Genomic DNA, 17030 nt, shown 5'->3' with positions numbered 1-17030 from the left:
CGCACACAAACACTCTCTCTGACACACATACACACACAGATGCACGCAAGTGCAAGATTTAGAGGTGCAGGGCGGGGGGGGGAGCTGCTCCCTTGTAGGAGAGGGTCCAGAGTCTCCTGACCACTGATGTCTCTTCTCGTTCCTTGTCTTTTTAGTTTTGTTTGGTTCTGATCAAATCTGGTTTGGCTTCTGCCCCCTTCCTTCGCCTTCTTCCCCCTCCCGCCTCCCAGCGTCCAGAGCTCCTCTCCTCCTTCTGGTTGCCTTGCAAAACACAGTCACGCGAACTGCAAAGGTGTCGCGATTCACTTCCCCAAATAGCCTGTCCAGCTCGTCCCTGACTTGGCCCGGTCCTCTCCCCTGGCAGCCGCCGCCGCCGCCACCTCCCGAGTGCAGAGCAGCGGGGCCGGACATTCGGGCATGCCCGGTGCCTTGCATCCAGCGCATCTGTGTATGCCTGGCTTCATCTGGAAGATAAATGGATCGCCCCGTGCATTAAACGCTTCCCGGCCCAAAGACTTCGTTTATTTCCGGTAAACGCGGGGAAATCGCCTCTTGCGTCTTTCCCCCAGCTTTTTTTTAGCTGTAGCCAGTGTGCAACTACCTAGATGAAATGGTGAAGACCTAGGTCCTCCTGTTTTCATTTGTTTTTTAGTGGTCGGAAGGCAGGGAGGAGGGCGACAAGGAACTTGCCCCTGTTGCTTTGGGTGGGGAGGGGGTCTGCCTAATCCAGACCCCGGGAGGGAAGTTGGAGATGTCTAAAGCAGAAAGTTTGGCAGGGTAGATAACTAAGGTGGAGGTGGAGGGAGAGAGCGGCGGAGGGCCCGGGGGTTTACAGCTAGTATTACAGTTTGCTCTAGGTTGGCGTGTGTGTGTGTGTGTGTGTGTGTGTGTGTGTGTGTGTGTGTGTGCGTGTATGTGTGCGCGCGAGTCAGGAGCAGCAGGAGGAAAGCAGCCACCCTCCTCCTCTCTCCTCCTTCTCCTTCTCCTTCTCCTCCTCCTCCTCCTCCTCCTCTTCCTCCCTCCCCAGCCTGTGCCTGGAGAGGAAAAGGCGACGTTTAGTGGTGGTGGTGGTGGTGTGTGTGTGTGTGTGTGTGTGTGTGTGTGTGTGTGTATGTGTATGTATGTGTGTGAAATCAGCGGAGAATCAGGAAGTCACAGCAGCGAAACACACATACACACACATACACACAGACATGTTTGATCGGTATGACATGTTGAGAGGGGAGGGAAGAGGAAGAAGAAGCTGGGGAGAGACAGGCCTAGCGCTCTCGGGAAATATGCTCTCCGCCGTCCCGGCTGGCTCCAATAATAACCACCGCCTAGCACCCAGGCACGTCGGCTTCGCTTTGTGCTCTGCTCCTCCCTCCAGGTAAGGGGTCTGTGTGTCCGTCTGTGCGTTAATCAGTCAGTCAGTCCGCCCGCCTGCCTGCGCCAAACGTCTCCGAGGTTGGGAGAGGTTGTTCTCCACCTCCTCCCCCTTCCCCTTCTCTTCTCCTCCCCCGCCCCCCCATTCGTCCCCCCTTGAAAAGTAAGACAAGAAAATGGGCTTGCTTCTGGTCGGATCGATTAGATGGAAAACTTTCCGACAAGAGGGAAAGGGGAAGAAAATATGGCTCTGCTCAATGCGATTGCTGCGGCTGCTTGTCATTCTCTCCTCCTGGCGTTTGTACATTTATGGGTTTACTTTGCCCCAGGGCTGTTGTAGATTCAAACTTCGGGCCTAAATACGCCTGAAACTCTCGCAGGATTTACTCTAGGAATAAAATAAATATTTAAAGTTGCCCACTTTGTCTTCCAAGCGTTTTGATTTTTCTGAGCAGCTACCAGGGTGGAGGAGGAGGAGATACAGTACAGTACTGTGTGGAGCTCTTTTCCTTTTAGAATGTGGGTACCGTATGTTATGTAACTTTAATAGCAAATGGGTACAAAACTCGTGCCGTGTCGTTCCTCCCTCCTTTGTTTATATAACTTTTTAGTAGAGTTTTGAAGTGTTTCTGCTTTTCTTTCTTTTGCTAAATGGCCTAGGTTTTTATTTTATGGACCTAAGGCACTGATGTCCCAAGTTACCTTACTGACTTGTACTCTAAAGCGAAAAACCAGTGGGCAAATAAAAGAAATAGTCGAAAAATATAAAGGAAGGAGATTTGTTTCTTCAGTGATTGCTTTAAATTAGACCTTAGAGCTTTATTTACCAATTGCAGAGTTAAATTCTTAAAGATTTCCATTTCAAAAGACTTCTATTGGTGATTTGATGTTTGCCTAGGAGAACCAACCAGTCAGTTGTTGCAAAGGCTACCTATCCTAACAGAAAGAGTAAACAGTTTCTTGGGCAACGGCCATTGATCTGAAACTGTTGACAGCTTTGCAATTTTAGTTCAGCAAATTTAACAAACTTTTATTAAGTGCCTACTATATTTGCTGAATATCCTTTCAAAAATATTTCCCTGCTGGTTGGGGCAACTAACCCCTTGTGTCTTGTCAGCTGAGTGTCTGGGTTCCATTTCCTAGCTACTTTCTAGTCTACTAGGTTATATGTTAAGAGGTGTGGCAGTTTTGTTTGTGTGACTTGGAGCATTGTTATGCAAATTGAGGCACGCTTTCTCTTTGGGAACCTAATTGCTCTATCATTCCTCCCTGACTTTCTTCCTTTTAGCTTCTTTGTCACTCAAAAGTGCCCTACTCAAAGGGTTTTAAAGACAGTTTTTATGTCCAAGTAATACTTATGAGAATTGTGAGAGAATGAAAAGGACCTATTAGATCATAGAACCCATCTGCCTTGTCAGAGGCAATCAGGCAGAAAGACCATAGTGATAATGAACATTTTAAAATAAAATCTGAGTTAAGTGTATCATATAACACAGGAGAGGCTGGCAGGGGTGAGCGTTGGATGCTTCATTAAATGCAGTATTTCTCTCCTGAGTTATATCCCAGCTTCAAGACCAGCATCACTGTGGTGTTTCATAGAAAATATGTACCACCAGAGTGTTCAAAGCAGCCTTAGATCTCCTTTTGTTCATTTCTAAAATGGTCTGTGAGCATTTCTTGTCTAGTCTGTAAAGTACTTTGACCAACACCTGAGGCTCGATATTGACAAGAAAAAAACTTCTCCAATGAGCAGTTTAGATTTTTATTCAGGAATTGTGATTAATATATTCTGGAAAGGGAATAAAACAGAAAAAAAAGCCAAATTTTTTAGCTATTGATTTAGAACTTTTTTATTGACTTCACATTTGACATCAGAAACTGTAGATAATATTGCTATTCACATTTCATGTTCTTAGATTGTTAGATTGTTATCATTTTGAATCTATTATAATGTCAACATTAACTTCTAAGGCCTTGCCCACTGGAACAAGACCATAAAAAAAGAAAACTTAAGCTATAAAACTGATGCTGTCTGTATGTGTATGTCTTCCAGTTCTTTTAGAAGATATTTGTGTGTATAAGAGCGCTTACCTTCTTATACCCTTCTAGGGCAGTGGCTTATTGATATTCTGGAGAAAGAATAAATCACTATTTATGATATCTTGACATGTTGCCATGCAAATGGTTGAATTATCACAAATATGCTGTTAAAATTACTTCCCAGCACAAGCAACTACAGGGAGATATAGTCGCTGGAGGTGGAGACCTGATTTAACCACTAGTAGTTTTGAATCTGTATGCCTGATAAAAATCATTTTTAAAAGAGTCAGGGATAATTAGTTGGTTAAAATGAATGATCTTAGAAGCTTTACTATGCATGAAAGTCACATTTTCTCTCAGCAGTTGTTTTCCCCCTTCCCTGGGGAGAGAAGATTCTTCCCCTAAGGGGAAGAACTTTATTTTGTAGACTTCTGTTTTCTTTTTTTTCTCTTCAGAACTTCATTACTAAATTGATCTTTGTACTCCTTTTCCATTAAATATGGGTTATGTTTTGTAAATGGAATGATTTTGACCAAAAAAGGACAGAACAACTTTTCTTTGGAAAAGTTTGTCATAGAAATTTAATCTCTTGCTAGTTAGTAAAGCCATGTATGTTACTAAAAATCTGTACTCTTTATATAGTTGAGTGGAAAGTACAGATGGTACTTATAGTTTAGCACTAATGTGTTCCAAATGCAGCCTTAGTGGTAAGTTAATTTAGTACTCTATTTGGAAAGTCCTAGTGTATTTTTGTATTTTTCCTTAGAGAGTTTTTGTTCATTTATTTACCTAAGCAGTGCAGTTGAGGTATTGGTTCTGCTAGGTAATGAAGAATAATAGCAAACGCATTCACCTAAGATACTTACCATCAAGTTAAACATAGCCATGTTGGTAGATATTTGACAACTTTACGGCTGTTTTACTTCTATTATATGTTTATTATTTGTTTCCCATATTGATATATTGCCTTTTCCTCTAAAGAGCTCAAGGTGCATTATGGAAAGCTTTTAAACAATAAAAGTTTTAAAGATGAAGATATAAAGACATTTGTCAACCAGTTCATTTCTGTAGCTAGGAAATCAGATAACACTGAGAGTAACAGGGTAGCAGTGAAGAAAAGAGGGAACAAGGGTGCTGGCTTGGCTAGATTGGAATATAAAAGCTCCTTAATTTATACTGTAATTTGGAATTTGTGACAAAATGTCATATCAGACTTATTGAATAAGATTTTGAAATAAGTGATATAACTGGACTTTTTAGATTTTATGATACATTAGTAATACAATGTAAGCTTAATGTGGACTGTAATTTTTCATTAACTCTAATGTACATGCCAAAAATGTGTTAATTACAGTAGACTTCCCAAAACTTGCCCCCGTTTTGCCTCATACTAACAAAGTATCTCATAATTTTCTTTTGTATCTTTTTTATGTCTTTACTTTGAGGGAATAAAATGAGGGCAGTTTTAATTATATTCTTTGAAATATCATGTATAAAATACCCAATTTAACATCAAATTGAAACAACTACTGTGTACTATCAGTGCAGATGCTAGCATGTTATTATGACAACTGATCTCTTTGAAAATGGGCTGGTCCTTGTGCAAGTTGGCAAATGGAACTAACCAAGCTCAGAGAAATGAAAGTCTTACTAACTGTGAAATTTTGGGTTTTTTTAAACAATAGGTTATTTTCTAATTCAAGAATAGAGTTTTACTAACATATTGTTTTTAAGCTAATAACTTTTTTTCTTCTAACTTCTAGGAAGAATGACAATATTTTAATTTGTGCTGTGACAGTAATATGTAGGCCATTTCTGAGTGAAACTCTACATCTTTACATCTAGATTATGTTTCACTTACTTGTGATGAATGTGAATTGTCAAAGTGGAGATATTGATCAATTCTGACTATGATCAACTACTATTCAAAACTATGTTCTGTAAACACTTTTTAGGTAGTGTCCACTTATATTATATTTACAGTCAACTTTATTTATCATTCTTTAAAACTGAGAAGTTTCATGGGACCCCACAATATATTCTTAGTATTGCTTTCTTAGCCAGTATTCATGTAAGCTCCTCGCTAATAGGGGTTGTTTCATTCATTGTTTCTGTGCCTAGCATAATGCTCCGCACATAGGAAGCACTTGATAATTACTTGTTGATCAATTGATATGAAATGCAGCATTTTCTATATGTGATATAATCATTTAACTTTTTAAAGCAAATTATTTAAACATAAGTTGTTCACCATAAATTCATCTATTATTTCATTTTTTATTTTCCATAATATCAACTGAATATGATTTCTACATACTGTTAAAGTAATCAACAAAACTGATTCTGAGGATATAGTGCTATGCTGGGCATTGTGGGATTAAGACTGCCATAATGAGGAGGCGGTCTATCTGAGAGGAAAAGATATACACACGTACATGAAAAGAGAAGACAAAACTATTACCCTGGTGTAAGGGTTTAGATTGTGAGCTCCTTGAGAGTCGGGCTATTTTTTGCCTTTTTTTGTATCCCCAGAGCTCAGTACAGTTTGTGGCATATAGTAGGCACTTAATAATTGTTTATTGACTGAGTGACAATTGGATAGTATAAGCAATAAGTAATTCAGAAGGTGGAGAGTTTACTGTGTTCTGGCATGAGTCTGAGAAAGGTTTATGGAGTAGGTAGACCTTGAAATGGACCTTGATGGATAGGAGTGGATCAGGAGATGACATTACACACTGGGTGGTCAGAAAAGAAAAGATGAGGAGGCCAGATTGAGTAAGATATGTACAGAGATCAATGAATAGGCTAGTCTGATTGGAGCAGAAGGCTTTAGTTACTGATGAGGGGCAGGTGAGGTTGGATTAGGTTAGATTGTCACCTTGGATGCTAGGTTTATTTCTATACTTCAAAAAATATTTGATCACAGGTATGAAGATTACATCTACTAATGCAGAGAAGAACCCCTCTATTCCTTTACAACTGGTTCATCATCAGTTGCTTTGGCCCATCCCCCCATTTATCTGGGGGTGATGGACCTCTTGGAACTGAGGTAGGTTCATTCTGCTGATAGCTAATATGAGGTCTATATTTTCAGTCTTAGGAACTTGGTAAAATCTGAAAGGTTTGTACTCTGCTGGCATAGCCATTGAGAATCCAGAGTCCCCTCTATACCATAATGAGGAAATGACAGGCTAAGAAGTTTGTCATTTACCTGATCAAGACTGATGATCCATCAATGGCATTCTTTTTTAAATTTTCCTATTTAGTATTTTATTTTTCCCCAGCTACATGCAAAAACAATTTTTTAACATTCATTCTTAAAACTTTAAGCTCCAAATACCATTGATGGTTTTCTAGCAGTTTAGTGACATCAGTGACACAAAAGATAGCATTTGGTTTGATTACCCTAGAAGCCATTTACAGGATAGGTGCCCAGGACTGTGTGGGGGAATGGATGGGTAGGGGAAGAATTTCTGGGGGGCAGAAATACCAGTTAAAAGGCCAGAGTAGTAGTCTAAGTATGAAGGTTATTAGGACATGCTCCATTAACATTGATAAGATTTATTGGTTAATAGAAATTAGCTTAAAGGTCTTGATTTTTAGTTATCAGTAGAAGACATAGAAATAATACATGTCCTTTCTATCTCATAAGTTCATTTTGCATAGAATAATAGAATTTTACAACTTCAGCGATTAATATGCCATTGGGAGGAAAAGCTTTATTTTCTGAAATCACTTCCATAGCTTTAATGTACACTTTTAAACTTCTTACTAAACAGAGATGTAACTGGTATCACTCAATTTTTTCAAGTGATCAAAATAAGTTTTAAATGAGTATGTACCAGGAAGAAGCCTTAACATAATTTCTAAAGGGCAAGTTTGAATTCAGGTAATTAGTGCATGAGACATTACATTTGAAGATGCTCTTCTGTGGAGCTATTTATTGTACTTTCTACAAATTACAAATTACTACAAATTGGCTAATCCAATCTTAGTATGTTAGGATGCTCATATGACCTGATAAGTAAGCATTCCATAAGAGCCACAGAGGGGGCATGAGTCTTGTGATGGAGGGGCACTCTACTAAAGTGTGCCTTGTTTGAGTGCTTCCTTTTCTAGCATTCAGGGTCCTCTTTTAAAGGCCTCCTTTCAAACTGCCTTTTTTTCCCCCTTTTTTTTGCTGGATACTCAGTTGGTTCTTAAGAGATCCTTATGTTGGGAGAGCCTGAATTGCATTGCAGGCATCACCAAGAAGATAAATCTTGGTTTCTGGCAAGGTTCATTTTGAGATAGTGCTAGAAGATGTGAGAGCTAATTAGCCCCCTTATTATTATTCAGTTGTGTCTGACTCTTCATTACCCCATTTGATATTTTCATGGCAGAAATACTGGACCAATTTGACATTACCTTCTCTACCTCATTTTTCAGATGAGGAAACTGAGGGCAGCAGGGTTAAGTGACTTACCCAGGGTCACCCAACTAGTAAGCATCTGAGCCCAGGAAGGAAGATGAGTCTTCTTGACTCCAGGCTTGGTACTCTCTCCACTGCACCATCTAGTTGCCCCAATTAGCCCTTTAGGTGGTTTGTTGTTATTTTTTGTTTGGATTAGCACAACCTCAGAGAAATCATATTACCACCTTTCATTCAGGTATAGATGGCATCTCAATACACTATTAAAAGGGACAGCAATGTCTCATGGTCTCATATGTTACTCTGAAGAAATTAATAATTAATGAAGTTTCATTAATTCAAAATTCTTTAGGTATGTTGTGTTTTTAAAAAGTTTGTGAACTTTTCCTCAACGAGAACAGATAATGAAATAGGAAAAGATGAGTATTTGTGTTTATAGAACATTAATAAGATATTCAAAAACTTTATCTTTACGTACTAAATATATCATAATGTGGAATGGGACAAATCATAGTATGTAGTGAATAAGTCAAGAGACACAGCTTGAACAGTACCAATTTAAGTTCAACATAGGCAGACAAATACAAAAAGTGGTTCTGATAGATATACCAAACCTTTTTTTTTGTTGTTGTTGTTCCACACACTCCTTATCTTCTATTTTCCTTTGCTACAAGAATAAGAATATTTTACAGGCGTTTGTGTGTGAGAGAGAGACAGAGACAGAGAAAAAGAGAGACAGATTTTGAGATGTCACTTAATTTATTGGAAAAATTACTTAATAAACTATGTAGACAATAGAAAACAAAATGAACTGGGGAGGAAGGGAAGGGTGTTTTTAACAAAGAGAGTAAAAAAGCTCTGTATTGATTAACATCTTCTGAATCATCTAGTTTTGTAGATACGTTGTCTCAAAGATAACCCAAAAGCTGTGTAAGGGAATTGAGTCATTTTTTAGAGGAGTGAACTCATGCTAGGTTCCAGTCTTTGATGCCCTTTTAACCTGTACTTGAGTTCATCTGTCTAGAGTGTGGTTAATAATTTATTTCACTCATTTTCCTCTTTAAAGGTGCTTGAAAAGTAATTAAAGTAGAATGGACTTGTTTAGAGTCACATTAAAGCAAGAAAGGCATTTTATATAGATCTACATTTTACAGATTGACATTTACAGAGGAGGAAACTGAGGTAGGGAGAGGAGGCAAGCCACTTGTCCAGAATCACATAGCTAGTTAAGTGACCCAACTGGAATTCTAGCTCAAGTCTTTTGTCTTCAAATCCAATACTTTTTCTACTATGCCAATGATGGGATAGAGTCCTGCTTATCTCTCAGGAAAATGGGCTTCTTCAGAGATGGTCTGAGGGTTAATTAAAGTTTTTAAAATGTCCAAATGCTCTAAGAAAGATCTCTCTCTCTCTCTCTCTCTCTCTCTCTCTCTCTCTCTCTCTCTCTCTCTCTCTCTCTCTCCATGTATATATATATATATATGCATATATCTATCTTAGAATAATTTTATTTTAGTAGCAATCTCCAATGCTTTTGGCCTTAAAAATTATCCTGTATGATATGTTTCAGTCTTTAGGATCCATTTATATGTTCATAATTCTTGATTTGCCTTCTAAGAACTTTTCCTGTTAAGTTTTTAGTAGTTGGTCCCATAAAAATCATGAGTTTTTTTTTAAACTACACTCTATATTAATATTTATAAAATCCTTGAAGACTCCAAAATGGAAATGTTACAATAAGCATAAAGTATTATGGGGGGGCATAGTAAAATGTTTTTTAAAAAGCATCTATTAAAAGTAGAAATATTGGGCTTATGAAACAAGTGTTTGTAGCTCTATTTTTCAGAATCATTGGATTATACTAGTAACATCTACTGAAACAGATTTCTAGGTAAACTATCACAGGAAATAAAGTTTCCTTTCATTCACTTAAAAAGTAAAGGGGCATATTAGTTTACTGATATCCATGAAAGAATAGTATAACTTATAATACCACTCCATTGACGTCAGCCTTCTAAATTAAAAATGCTGACTGGAAAAGTGTATTTGTGTTTGTGTGTGAGAGAGATGAAGGGTGGGGGAGGGTTACAAAAGAAGTTACTTCCGTTTGTTTTGTTAATCACATAGAATAAATAGTAAGAGTTGGCTCTCTAGTGATTTCAGAGCTATAATTCACTCTCTAGGCTCTCCTGTTGTTTTAGAAACCACTTCAGTTGTTTTATCAATCCCATTTTCTAGCAACAAAACCCACTTTTATTCATTCCAAAGCAGTCTTTTATTATCCCTTCCTTCCAACCTTTTTGGCTTTCAATATCACTCTTTCATCCAGTTTATTTGTTAAGTGCCCTACATTCATTTCTCTATTTAAAACAAAACAACACTTTTGCTAAGAATGCATTATATTGGCATATTTCAGACACTTTCTGGTTTTCATTTTCAAAAGTCAAAATAACTCCAATCAAATATGTCACCCCCAAATGTCCTCCATGGCTTAGTGGGAAACAAAGCAGGGTCCCAGAGCAGGCAGTACTACTTTTGCTTCTCTTTACTCCATTGTGATTAGCTGAAGAAACACTGGTGTACAAGACAGCAGTTTAGGACTCTCCTCCTAGGTTTGTCAGTAAATAGGTATGGATACTGAGTGGATTATATAATCTAGGGTATTCCTTTTGCCCTTCTTTAAAGTGATATTTTGTGATAAATCTGTGGAGAATAGGCCCAGTATATCCTAGTGCGTGTCTCCAAGATGTTGTTATGATGTCTATATATAGAGTCAACTCAGTATAAGGCAAGTCCAACTTGGACTACATCCAAGGCAGTTTATTTACTAAACTGACAAAAACCACTCACTGGCCTAAGGCAGCTCACAACATGGGCCTGGGGATACTGCTCCTACTGCATTATATCAAAGCAGGAAAGTGGTAGGGTTGCGCTCCTAGTTCACACTGATGGCAAAGGCCTATCATATGTAGGGCCCAAGACTAGTGAATGATTGTAAGGCTGTTCCCTTGTTTTAACTGAAAACAGTCCCTCCCTACCCCCCACCCCCACCAACCAAACTAAAAACAATGAATGAGCCCTTCAGTCATTTGTCATCCACCTAAACACCTCTCAGCTACCCTTTTATTCTTCCTCAGATCCGGTAAAGCACAAATTGAGATACCTGTGATTAGGCTAAAATTTCTATATTTGTAACTCTAACTATAATATTGGGCTAATCTCCCTCTCTCCATTTCCCTTCTGGAAAAGTTTCATTCTGGAACTTTTAGTAACATTTTAAAATTCCCATATTCTTATAAAAATGGATTTTAGTTTGATATTATCTGTTTATGGGCATGGTTGTAATGGCTAGGACCTGTTTAGTTTTAATGACTCTTATAAATATGCCCATAGACTAAAGGGGGAATTGCCTGTGTAACTTTTTCTTTTAAATAAATGACTCTTGCACCCAAAGGCTGATGAGTGAAGTAGAAGCTTCTGAGGACTACACTAATAAAGAATCACAATTTATCACCTCTTTAGTTTTCTGCTGAAGTGTTAAATTTGATTTTTTTTCCCTAGGGAGTATTTTCTATATCCTAGATGATTCATAACTTTCTAGAAACCATTTATATATATATTTTTCAGCAGTAGCCTTTATAAAAGACTAAGACAGATGGATATACCATTTTTTGAACTATCTGGCACAGATAGGTCAGTTTTATGAAATGTCTGTTAAAAGGAAAAGGCCATTTCAGCATTATCAAATATAATCCTTACTACTAGTCATACTCCATGAATCCTAATTTCATATATTAAATATCTTTTTTTTTTCCTCTTTGTCCAAATTAGTACTGCTCAATTGACTGGAAGACAAAGAATAGATGTCCACGCCAACAGATCCTGGTGCAATGCCCCACCCTGGACCTTCACCAGGGCCAGGACCCTCCCCTGGACCAATTCTTGGACCCAGTCCAGGGCCAGGGCCATCTCCAGGTTCAGTGCACAGCATGATGGGACCAAGTCCTGGACCACCCAGTGTTCCACATTCAATGCCAACAATGGGGCCCACTGATTTTCCACAGGAAGGAATGCACCAAATGCACAAGGTAAGAGTTTATGTTCTCATTCATTTTGACTTATGAGTCAAAGCTGTTTAGTTTTCTGATAAAAAGAAAATGAAGTTTTTTTCTACTGTCAACACTTCTGAGTATCAGGTTACAGTCATTTCTGTCCAATGCGTCATCAAAAGAGCATCTAAATTCTTAGTTACCTTTATTATTAGTGATAGTAAATATAAATCAGAAATGTTAGAACTTAACTTTTACAACTATTAGGTTGAGTTTTCAATCTGATTGTCAAATTTCTTTTCTAAACTGTAAATAGAATTTTGACATGAGGTGTTTTTGTGGAGTAGTGGGGGGTTTTTTCAGTGAATTTTTGATTGTTTCAAAACTTACTTGAATAGAATTGTATCATCTGATAGAAAATTTAGAGAAACATAATAGTAGAATTACTTCCCTAACCAACATGTATATACATATATATGTATTTATGTGTGTGTGTGTGTGTATAAAATGCACACACATACACACAAATATTTTAAAGAAAAGTTACTAAGGTTGGTTTGTTTTTTTTAGTGGAGTGAAATCTGTTTTTCAATTGGGAGGATTATTACTGGAATAAAATAATACTTCTTTTCCCCCAAGGAGAAATTTAAAAAAAATACATTTTGGGACTAATTATGAGGTATTTTTATTTCAGTTTTGAATAAGGACTCTTGTTTCTTATACAGCCTAGTCAGGAGTAGGGCACCTGCGGCATGGCCTCGAGGCTGCAGGTTCCCCACTCCTGGCTTAGGTTCTTCTGCTTGATCCTGCAATAATGTTAATCTTCCACTTATGACCTTGACTTGTTGCTGTGGGGATGATTGTATTGGTACAAATTTAGCATCATGAGTTCTCTGTTAGAATCAGCGAAGACAACTGGCCTCTTGGGAAAGCAAATGGCATCCTTTATTGCAATTTTCTCTGAAAGTGAGCAATAAACAACAACAAAAAATCTTTGGTAGAATCTTCACATATCTTCATTAATGTGCAGAGCCTTCAAATAGGAGAAAGTGGTTACTTCAGCCTTGAAGTCACAGATCATTGTCGCTGGAAAGGACACCAGAGGCTGTCTGGTACAATCTCTACCTGAACAAGAATTTCTTCTACATTCCTGACAACAAGTCATCCAGCTTCCACTTGAAGACTTCCAATGTGGGGGAACCTACTACCTCCTAAGGCATTTTTGAATAGCTCTAATTTTTAGAAAGGTTCTCCTTAGAAATCAAGCATAGTTCTTCATTTTAGGTTCAGACAGAATAAATTTGATTCATCTTCCCCATGATAACCTCTTCAAATCCTAGAAGACAACTATCACATCTGCTCTAAGTTTTTGCCTCTTCAGGCTAACTATCCCCTAACTATTTCCTTCCATTGATATTTGTATAGTCTATAAAGGACTTAAAGAGATCAGAGAAAATACTCCAAGTATTTATTCTTGCTTATTATGTCTTAAGATAATTGACTCAATGAAAGTTCTTAGCAAGCAGAAATGAGCTTGCTATTCCCTGTCTTTAAGTTAAAGAAGCGTTAGTTCTGATAATACTGGCTTTCACATACTTAATTGCAGAATATTTTTGGTCCAACTTTAGACAAGTGTTTAGAAATGTTCTTTATTTATCAGTCATAGAGTTTGGAGGGGCCTTCAGGCAGGGACCCACTTTACAATAGTTCTGAAAAGTGTTCGTTAGAGTCTCTATTTGAACCCCTCTAGTAATAGAGAACTCGCTGCTCCAAGAGGTTGTCTGTGAATATTTAGACAATTCTGTCACCCTCTCCTAGTTATCCTATGCCATTATTTTGGCATATTAGTTATGTAAATGAGGGTTTATCAACAGTTAAAGTTGTTCCACTGTGCAGTAGATTTTTTTAAATATAAAACTTTATTTCTTTTGCTTCCTGCTAATTTCCTTTACCCAGCACCCTCTTCTCATGTGTTCTTTATACCTGACTCTAAGCTCCATTTCTTATAGGTGCTTTTTTTTGGTTTTCTAAGTTCCACATTTCTTTTTGTTTTCTTTTGCTAACCTAATTTTTCTGCTTTCACAGTATTTTTTTCAAGATAGATAATTGTGGAGTTTTTTGTGTGGTTTTTTTTTTTTTGTGACTGCCTTGGTAAAAAGGTGGCCCCTGAATCTGCTGACAAGATTCAGGGACTTAAGATTGTTTTCTCAGGAAATTTCTCTCCCTTTATTCTTAGAAACTGCCTTTCTCCCCTCTCCAAAGTCTACTTTTCCCCCTTCTATTATTATAAATAAAAGTGAATCCTGATATGCATATGTTATATGCATATATACATATGCCCTGTTGTTCTGTATTCTTCCTTTCTTTTCAGTTGAAGCTTCTAATAGAGATTCCTTAAGATTGAAGCTTTTATTTTTCCTAATCTGGAGATACTCATCCTTACTTTTTAAATTTCTTTTGAATTCTTCATTGAAAGTATTCCTCTTAAATACTTTTGAATTTTCATCTGAGAAGATTGGATGTTTCCTTCATATATGTGTGTGTGTGTGTGTGTGTGTGTGTGTGTGTGTGTGTGTGTGTGTGTGTATGTATGTATGGTAGAACTGCTTATTTCTTGACCAGATTTTATTTCTTTTGATTCACTGAGTATTTATTGGGTTCTTACTGTGAATTAGGACTTACTTACCTGCTTTAGTCCTCTATGTCACACATTTTCCCCCATCTTTTCTTTAATCTCCTTTAGTCATACTAGTATTACAGTATACATCTCATTCTTCTCTCCTGGCCCATAAACTGATGACACGCTTTCAAGTTTTCCTTCCAGATAGGGTCTATTTCAACCTCTTCCTCCCCTAGTGTTTGCTCCCCTACCCCCATCCTTATTCTGACTGTTTCCCTATTCCCAACTGCCATGGAATCTTCTGGTTTCAAGTTAAAACTTTCCAGAATTCCTTCCCTTCTGCACTAGACAAAAAAAAAAGCCAAAAATAGTCAAGGCATTCCAGTTATTCCTACTTCAGATTTACTCCAGACTTTAACTTCGAAACAACAGATTTCAAAACTTACTTTAAAGGCTATGGGGAAACTTCTTACATTGTATTTGTCAACACTTTGAGCAGGCCCTAAGTTTTATTTGAGGACATTGGCTTAAAAAGCCAACTGTTTTGCCTAGAGTTTTGACCTCTGACTTGAAAGCAGGTATCTGTCTTAATTTTTCCATGTGTGAGGTATAGATTAAAAAGCAAATTAAGGATATATGAATAATGAATGATTGATTGTATGGCGCTGATGAGCAAGATTCCTAAGCCTTCAAAAACGTTTAAATTCTGTATTTTAAAGAAGTATCTAATTTATGTTTATTTGTTTTTTAATGTTTCAGTCCATTGATGGTATGCACGACAAAGGCATTGTTGAAGATCTACATTGTAGCTCCATGAAGGGCACGGGCATGCGACCACCACATCCTGGAATGGGCCCACCTCAGAGTCCAATGGATCAACATAGCCAAGGTTTATTCTGGCTGCACCTTTTTGTTGTTGTTGTTGTTGTTGTTGTTGTTGTTGTTGTTGTCTTGCAAGCTTAGCAATTAGTTGTGTATATCATCTCTGGAAAAATGTGTCAAACAAAAAGCTAGCATTTTTACCTCTCGTTTTCAATAGAATCTTATTTTTAACGCCAATGGATGCATTTTCTAGATGAATATTACTGTCTGAATGTCAGAGTCCAAAGGTGGAGGGGAAACAGGCTGGTAGCAACTGTTACTCAAATTGTGAACCTGCTGTGAAGGAGAGAAGTCATCCTTATTTTGACGTGTGTGACTGTTTTCCTAAGTGTTACCTGGGAAAATAACTCCTGAACTGCAGAATTCAAGTATTGTACCCCCTTCCTTATTTTAGCCCAGTAATGACCTTTATTTATCTTGCTTTTCACTATGACCTAAGTATTCATGGAGTAAAAAACAATAATAAAATAGCTAGCATATATATAGTGCCTACCATGTGCCTTTCTCTGTGCTAAGCACTTCATACATTTTGTCTCATTTTATCCTCACTAACCCCATTTTATAGTTGAAGCATTGGAGACAAATAGAGGTTAAATGACTTGCCTAGAGTTTCATAGCTACTAAGTATCTTGAGGATGGATTTTAACTTAAGTCTTCCTGACTCCATACCCAGAGCCCTAACCACTGTGCCACTCAGCTGCACATTTGTTATATAAAGGCCTGTCTTCATGTTTTGTATGTATTCCATTTTGATTGACTATCTTGCAGTCAAAAAGTTTTTGTATTCATAACACATATATATGTCTTGGGGAAGATTTTTGGCTCATAATTTTTATCCCTTTGAAATTTAAATAGGAAAGTAGTTTCTTATCTACTAAAAAGATCCTATAATTTGAAGATAACCGAAAAAGTATCATTGTCAACAGAGCAACATCATGAGATTAGGAGAAAAATCCCTTTAACAGAAATTTGATATATTTGTGGTAGAATAGTATGGGGAATAATAGAATCTGGGGAATGCTTTCTCCAGTAGTTTTTGGACATGTCTTTGCCAGTACTCAGACCAGGAGCTGAAGTGCTTGTAATGGTCATAAAATATCCTAGATGTGACAGAATCTTGAACACAGATTTTGTCAAAATAAAACAACCAACTGAAAAAAAAACCCTACCCTAAAATGGTTTCACCTTTTTTCCCCAATATTGAGTAGAAAAATGATATATTCAGTATACTTCTAAAAATACCATTTTAATTTCAATGTCCAAATAAAGAGTCACAGGATGAATATAGGACTTTATTTTCATAAAATGCTTGGAAGGTTACAGGTTAAAGGTGTTAAATGTTATATCATTCTCTCTCTCTTCTTATAGTCTTAACTATCCAACTTTACTTTCTAATATTTAACTATAGTAAATTCTTGTCAATTTGAAATGTTAGGTACTGGATAAAATGGAATTTGAATCATTAAGCCAATTACCAAGCATTTATTAAGTGCCTACTATGTCTCAGGAACTGTGATAAACTGGATTTGGATTATCTGGTATCTTTATTAAAGACTTATAAGGCACATAATTGTGGGGAACAGTAATTGTTTAAAGTGGTGTGTTATTTAGCATTTTAAAATTGGTTTTAAGCAGACACTAAAGAAACAAAAATGTTAAAAGT

General features: G+C 37.2%; 1 protein-coding gene across 1 annotated transcript in view; it reads left to right on the top strand.

The window, feature by feature from the left end:
* The first annotated feature begins 927 nt into the window (after nucleotides 1-927).
* SMARCA2 (SWI/SNF related BAF chromatin remodeling complex subunit ATPase 2) overlaps nucleotides 928-17030 on the top strand; it is a 205919-nt gene continuing 189816 nt past the window's right edge. Inside the window, 3 exon segments of the mRNA XM_021001863.2 lie at nucleotides 928-1369; nucleotides 11648-11904; nucleotides 15245-15374. Coding sequence (XP_020857522.1) covers nucleotides 11680-11904; nucleotides 15245-15374 — 355 coding nt within the window. The 5' untranslated portion in view covers nucleotides 928-1369; nucleotides 11648-11679.

The sequence above is a fragment of the Phascolarctos cinereus genome, unplaced genomic scaffold, assembly GCF_003287225.1.
Source record: "Phascolarctos cinereus isolate Bilbo 61053 unplaced genomic scaffold, phaCin_HiC Scaffold_4;HRSCAF=312, whole genome shotgun sequence".
Classification (NCBI taxonomy): domain Eukaryota; kingdom Metazoa; phylum Chordata; class Mammalia; order Diprotodontia; family Phascolarctidae; genus Phascolarctos; species Phascolarctos cinereus.
This window is presented reverse-complemented; position numbering and strand designations above follow the sequence as displayed.